The sequence below is a fragment of the Odocoileus virginianus genome, chromosome 6, assembly GCF_023699985.2.
Source record: "Odocoileus virginianus isolate 20LAN1187 ecotype Illinois chromosome 6, Ovbor_1.2, whole genome shotgun sequence".
NCBI classification, from domain to species: Eukaryota; Metazoa; Chordata; class Mammalia; order Artiodactyla; family Cervidae; genus Odocoileus; species Odocoileus virginianus.
The window spans coordinates 62,817,406-62,824,718 of record NC_069679.1 but is presented as its reverse complement, the minus strand read 5'-3'; the positions used below and the strand labels follow the sequence as shown (position 1 = coordinate 62,824,718).

Here is a 7,313-nt window from a genome sequence, read left to right as displayed (position 1 = left end):
TGAGACAAGTGACTGGTAATCTAGCGGTCTCCAAAGAAAGTCGAGACACCACCCCCACTTCCCAATCCCCTTGCCCAGAGTAGGGGCGGAGCAGAGGTTATTTCCTCTGACCCCTTCCAGGGAGAATCCTACCGCTTCTGAGTATAGCCCAGTTTGACCGTTTCTGGCAAGGGTTATCTAGCACAGGTCTCAGCAAAGGGGACGGCCCCATCCAACTCTCCTTTAGCCTTCCTTCTTTATGCTTTGCCTCGCCACCAACCTCTGACCCAGCCGGAGCGCAATTTCTGTCCTCACTCCTCGACCCTGTTTATGCAGTCGTCCTTTCTAGACAGGCCCAGGCGAAGCCTCCGGCGCGAAAGCCTTCGATCAGTTCTTCTTAAACTTGAGCAATAAGAATATTTATCCGGAGGGCTTCTTAAAGCATTGTTAGCCCCAGCTCCCAGAGTTCCTGGTTCCGAGCTCTAGGGTAGAGCCGAATAATTTGCATTTTAAACAAGTTCTTAGGAGGTGCTTCCAGTCCGGGACCACTTAGAACCACGGCCTTAGGTAAAAGGAAGTACCCTTGCCGTCCTGAGCGCCCTCATTTCTTTCCCTCTGTTTCCCCAGTCCCTTCGCACTTAGGCTATTTTCCCTTCTCCGTTGCAGACTCTGAGCCTGTGGGCTTGTGGGCTCGGTTTTTAACGGTTCCCCTCCTGTCGCGGGTTCCGAGTTTTGTTGGAAACGATTCCCGCTCGCAGTCTCCGGACCTGGACAGCTTCGCGCCCACAGCCGTCACTGTTTTTCCACCGCAAACGCTGCTCGCTGCACTCTTCTCTCGGCGGGTGAATTAGTCACCCTCTTCCCCTACTCATTTCACTAAGTGCAACCCTTCCCGCAACTTAGCAGCGGCGGGGCTCGCCGCTCGCCTCTGCGCTCCGCAGCCCTGGGAAGCATCCCAGTGTAGTCGCCGCACCCCACCGCGCGCCAGACTCAGCCTGGGGTGCAGGGGCCATTTCTGCGCCCCCAGCTCTGCGCTCGGACCTTATCTGGCTGTGGCTCAAGGCGTGGGCCAGGGCGGGTGAGGAGGGCTCCTCTGCTGAGCTTCGGGCGCCCAAGCCCAGAGGGGGGCGGTAGCAGCGTCAGGTGGCTGCTCTGCGTCCCCGCGCGCCGCCCAGTCAGTCCCCTTTCCGCTCTCAGCCCGGGCTGGAGCGGGAGACGATCAACACCTCCGCCCCGGCAGCTGCGTTCTCGGGAGCAGTCGGGACTCGGGACCTTGGCAGGAGAAACCGAGATGTGACCCCCTCCGACTGCCCGCTGTCCTCTTTGGCATCCTGCCTGCCTCTCCCCACTTCCTCGCCCTCTCCAGGGCCCCACTGGACAGCGAGCGTTAGCCTCGATCTCCGGGGAGAGAGGAGCGGCTACCGGGCGCACCGCCGGGCAGAAGTTGGGCTCAGCCGGGCAGCCCTGACCCAACCGCGCCAGAGGGGTGGGCTAGCGAAGGGAGAGAGGAAGGGGCAGTAAAGGCTCTGGCAGAGAGGGCTTCGAGTGGGCTTTTCCTGCTCCCTCGGCCCCGGTGGTCGGGGCAGGGGGAGAAATGCTGAGCCCGCGCCTAGGTGACCGCCGCCGCGACAACAGCTTCAGCGGCAGCTTCAGCATCAGCACCGGCGGGACAGCGACAGCGGGGGCGGCGCAGGCGCATTGTGCCCCGCGGAGCCTGCAGTTCCCGAGCCCCGTGCGCGGCACCGCCACAGTCTGGGCAGCGGCGGCCGGGGGAGTGCTACTACCATGAACTGCCTGGTCCTTCTCCCCAGAGCTGCTCATCCGGGTCGGGCTGGAGACACAGTCAGGGGACCCCGCCGCCGCCGCCGCGCCCCCTCTTCTTTCGGCTCGATCTTCTCTTCCACCTTTTCCTCCTCTTGCTCCACCTTCTCTTCCTGCAACCCCCCCTCCCCCGCCGCGGATCCTGGCCGCTGCTCTTTAGACCCAGGATGCCGGGGGGCAAGAGAGGGCTGGTGGCACCGCAGAACACGTTTCTGGAAAACATCGTCAGGCGCTCCAGTGGTAAGAAGAGTTACAGTCAGAAGACCCCTCCACCTGCATCCTGCCCACCCACGCCCCCCATCCACCTCATCTCATCCCTCTCCCAAGGGGGGAGGGGGATACGGACAGCCCTTCCCAGTGGCTTCAGTTACCAGCTGGACCTGATGTGAGGTGGGGGTGGGAAAGAGGTGGCGGAAGGAAAGTTTGTTGCAGCCCCTCCCCAAAAAGTACTCACCCCCCCTCCCACCTGTCCAGAGCCGGGAGCAGAGGAAGTCGAAGGGGAGCAGCGGGTAGGGAGGAGGTAGGGCTGGAGAATAGAGTTGAGTTTGTTGAGGGATGTCTTTCTCGTTCATCTTTCCACCACATTTTTTTTTCTCCCTGAATCAAGTAGACTGCAGAGACTGATTAAATTTTTAATCTCGGTGGAAGGGCTTCCCTTAAGTTGGGAATGGCTGTGAAAGTGGCTCCTTAAGATTTAAGTCTCTGGAATGGCTTTCAGGCCCAATGGGTACCGTTGAAAGGAGCCTAGAGTTTGGGAGGCTGGTTGGAGTTGAACCTAAGAGTCCGTTCTGGAAAAAAGGAAAGGCGATTATTTTGGTCAAATTTGAAGTTTGTCTTTTCTGAGGCATTGGTCTATGTTGATCTGTATGATATATTTGATTTGACTTAAACAGGAGAAAGGCAGAGGGGAAGCAATAGCTACTGTGCTTTTAAAGTAACTAAAGAAACAATTTAAAAAATGCCGTCCTACCTTGCTACCGAGACTAGGGTTTTCTTGCCTTAAAGTGACTTTAAATTTCTGTCCATTTGTGCATTCATTTCCTCTAAGATATCTGAATGGGGATGGTTGTATATTTCACCTTTTAGGACCTTGTAAACTTTGCATTTTACTGAAGTATACATCTTCTACTTGTTTTCAAATCTTTTATATAATTTTTAATTTTACAAGCAAGATATGTAAAAGATGCTTTAAAGTTGCTCCTTTTTTCCTTCAGAAGCCAGTTATTTTATTTTGAGATCCTTTGCTTGGAGAATTATGAGAAAGACATTTCTGCATATTAATTACAGTAGATCTTGGACTAAAGCAGTGGAAATGCTCTATGCAGTTCCATAATCATTGTTTAATCATTCATTCATTCATTCGTTCATTCAACTAAACAATATTTATTTGGATGCCTTATACAAGAGACACTCTGTGGGGTCCTTTGGATAAAAATGATTAAGACACTCTGCTTTCAAAAAGCTCCCTGCTTAGTGGGCAAGACAGAGAGAGGCACAATTGTGCTTTTCCTGAATTGGTAGATTAGGTTGTGTTAATTTTTAGGATTTAATCTCTTCTAAAACTAGGTTTGCAAATATTTCCCTTGATTTTGGGACTGTAATGTAAGTGTTCCAAGGTACTTTTCATCAGTCTATGACATGGTATTAGGCTTTAATTTGTGACTTTTGACTTTATTTCTTCCTATTTTATCAATGCCTGTTTCAAATCTTGAACTGACTTTTTGAGGTTGGAAAAAATGACTAATAGGCCTGGTCTAGTTTTAAAAAATAACTATATTTTTAGCCATTCCAATGTGATTTTGAATGTGTGTTTGATTTTTTATGATAATATAAAATATGAACTCATTATGGTAGACAATTTATATGTTAATACATTATTTCCTATATTAATATTGTATAGAAACCTGGAATACAAAGAGATATTGCTGTTAAAACAACTAGTTTGGGAAATTTAAAGTTTATTGCAATTAGCTATTTAAGATATAGCTTTTAAGATAAAGCCCTTTTTTTTCAGCTTTCTCATCCTCTTGGGTTATTTCAACTCCATGCAGTTTGGTCTGCAAGAGGATTTTTAAGAGAAGGCCTTAAAATTTGGAGGGTTCTCTATTTCTCCTCTTGGTAACTAGAAAGTAGATGAGAAATGACTGAAGTTTACTCATATAGCATCTTTGGATGAAACTTCTTATACAGACTGAAACTATGAGCCAGTTTGCAGAATATCTTTTATTTCTGATATACCATGAAACTATGACTTACTTTATGTGGCTTAGAAATAGCTGCTTCTATTGCCTCCATTTTTAAATCCACTATCCAAATTAATGAACGTTTTATCTTTTTTACACTTCATGTTATAATTGCTTCACTGGTTTAATGTTTCTTTCCATGCATAGCACCAAGTACAAATGAAAATTCATCTGTTTTCACATTTTAAATATCACCTCTAATTGCTTGTGGCTAACTTACAATACAGCTACTCAAAACTTCTCAGCTTTGTTTGAAATGTGTTAGATATTTGAGGTAAGTGTATGTCCTTGTGTATGTAATCAGTACTGGAATGTCTCAATGCCACTTACACAGGAAGTACCCCAGAAATTGAGAATTACAGTGTTATATTTTGTGGGAATATCCCACAATTGTTGTCACTTCTATATGATTTGGCAGAGAAATCAAAAAATTCATTCTGAGAAATTGCTTAATTGAGATTAACAGAAAATACCCGTCAGGGTTCTCACAGATGGATTGAGTTTGTCACAGTAAAGATTTCATTACTCAATAACTTAACAACATTGAAAGTGATGTATTGACAGAGCTTTAGTGGAAAAAAAAAGGAAGCAGTACTCCCAATATATTTAAGAATTGAAGGAAGATGGTTTGGGACTGGCTATTAACCTGTACTCCATGAAATTCTTCTCTTTCTGACACAACCTCATTTTCTTCTTATGAAAAGATCAGATCTTTTAGTGAGAATCAGATGGAGTAGAAACATATGTAGAGATGCACACAGATAAAATACAGACAGGTATCCACTCAGACACAAAGATAGATGCAGAGGAAATAGATTCTTTCACACACTCAAGGGGCAAAAGAGAGATGTAAAAAGTAGCAGAATACAGAGAGGGAGGGAACAAGAGGTGGGGGAGAGAGAAAAGGAGGGATACACGCTTTTATTTATTAGGCTATCACTAATGAGCTGAAAGCTCAGTCAATTAGAAATCCATCAGAATACTTCTTGACGAAGAACAAAAGAGCAAGAAGTGTGATATATTTGGGTATAGTTTTTAAACACAAGGGTTTCCTAATAAAGTTCCAAACTCCTCAGTTGCAATTTTCCAGAATAACCGTGCTATATTCTTTGCCCTAGAATGGTCCCATAGCCTATTTGCTGTTATTTTACACTTCTCGAGATTGGATTTTTATTTTCCTTATTTAGTTGACTCAGTCTGTTATGGGAAAGCATTTCAAATTGTTATTGGTGATTCAAAGTTTATAAAATAAAGTAATGAGGGCCATTGAGTAGGATGGATACAAACATACTATATAGCCAAATACCCAAATGGTAGAAGTAGGAAATTCCTCTTTTTAGTTTTAAGATAAAAGATAAGATCATTTTTAGACAAATAAAAGGAATTACAATCATTACATGTGATTCTAATAGGTAGAGAGTGCACATTATTTACTCCAAGAAGTTGTAAAGGTCAAGAGCATAAATGCAATAGCAAGATTTAGATACATTTTTGGCTAGTAAAATCAAAATATGTAGTTAGGAAGATACAGTTTAGGAACTATGTGGCGAGTTCATTACAGGCATGCAATGTCTCATGGAAGGCTTCCATCCAAAGTGCTTACTGACTGAATCTGTGTCTGAAACATTATTAGGTTAGCTTTCCTTATTTAAATTTCAGTATTTTTTCAAGCTCTTCATCCATAAATTTTGGGCTGTAGGGAGCCGTACCCTTATGGGTAGAGGGTAGATACCTGAAAGAAAGTAGGTTTTTAAGGACTTTTAGGTGGAACTTTAGATTTAAACAAAACAAGATATTTCCAAGGCCTTCAATGTAATTATTGCTTTGGGCAGTACATTTCTGTGTATATGTTGTCTTTGATTCTTTAGCAAATAGGCAAGCATTATTAGTTTGAGTGACAGTAAACTAGTTACCATTTTGAAAATTTTAACTATAAAAATAATTTCTTTTAAATTAGAATATAGCTATTGTTCTTTTATCTTTTAGACATTAGGAAAAACTGGAAGTGTTTTATTTTTAGAGAAAAAAAGGGGCTTAGGAAAGAAGAAAACAGAAAAAGCAGTATTTTATGAACTGCTTAACCTTCAAGAGAAGCTACTTAGTAAACTCAGTTTTTCATTTTACTTGAAATACCTCCCCAAATACTTTCTTTGCTCTTACCAATAGGAAAGTCTAAAATAATTTTTTGTGCTATAGTTAATACTTGTAAAAACTGAGACCTTAAATGAGATCCTATAGGAGAGAAAGTGGAAAGCTAGTGATTTAAAAACAAAATAAAGAAATAATGACTCATAAGTATCATCCAATTAAAAAAAATGATGAAGGACAAATTTTTTTTTGGTATAGAGTACTTGATATTTTTTCTTGAAAGATCTAAAACATTCTTCAGGGTATATTGATAAAACCACTTAGAATTTCTGAAGCTTTGGTTTATCCAAGTCTTATGATGTATCAGTTCTACTTTTAAAATATCACAGAGGTTGAAATTGCACTGACCACTTCCTAAATTATATTTATAAGTAAGCGAGAGGATTGGCCCATTCTTCAGGGTCCACATTGCCTTATATAACAGATGCAGTACTTTGTTGACTAGGGAGCTGCTTATCCCAGGACACCCTTGTGTTCACTAGAAATTTCTCCGTTTGTCTCTCTTTTGCTTGATTCGAGAAGTAGTTCAGTTCAGTTCAGTCGCTCAGTTGTGTCCAACCCTTTGCGACCCCATGGACTGCAGTGGTATAGTGTATAAGAAGTAGAGGGTAAAAGAAATCCACATGCTTGGCCATCTGTCAACTGCCCTACTAAAAGAAACCTATAGCACAGTATTTTATAGAGTAGAAGGGAGTAGCTATGATTGTTTTGACAGTGACTGAGTAAATTTCTGTAAAGGAGTCTTTTTAGTTTAGTCAATATTTATCTTTTGCTTTCATTGTTAATAACAGCTGCTTGCTAGCATGGAGGAACAATGCTTCCACATTCTCCAGCCTTTAGTCTAGGAAAAGCTTGCACTGTTCTCCAGAGTCTGTAGTTAAGATTCACCACAGGAGGGCAGTATAGGTTCTGCCACAGCTAAACTAATTTATGTCTGGTTCTCTTTTCTGTCCTTTTCCTCAAGTTTGGGGGTTAAAAATCAATGAAGTTAGTTGTTACTCTTGGCAGAAAATATCTAAAATAGAAGACCTATAAGAAAGTGAAAAGAAGAAAGGAATTGCTATCTTATATTGGTTGATGATAACCAACATTTTCTGACTAAATGAATGTGATATTAGTAAA

The 7,313-nt window shown here is 43.0% G+C and overlaps 1 protein-coding gene across 1 annotated transcript in view; it reads left to right on the top strand.

Moving 5' to 3' along the window:
* The first annotated feature begins 1,177 nt into the window (after positions 1-1,177).
* Positions 1,178-7,313, top strand: part of KCNH5 (potassium voltage-gated channel subfamily H member 5) — a 367,441-nt gene continuing 361,305 nt past the window's right edge. The window contains exon 1 of the mRNA XM_070469447.1: positions 1,178-2,040. Coding sequence (XP_070325548.1) covers positions 1,968-2,040 — 73 coding nt within the window. The 5' untranslated portion in view covers positions 1,178-1,967. The remainder of the gene's footprint in view (positions 2,041-7,313) is intronic.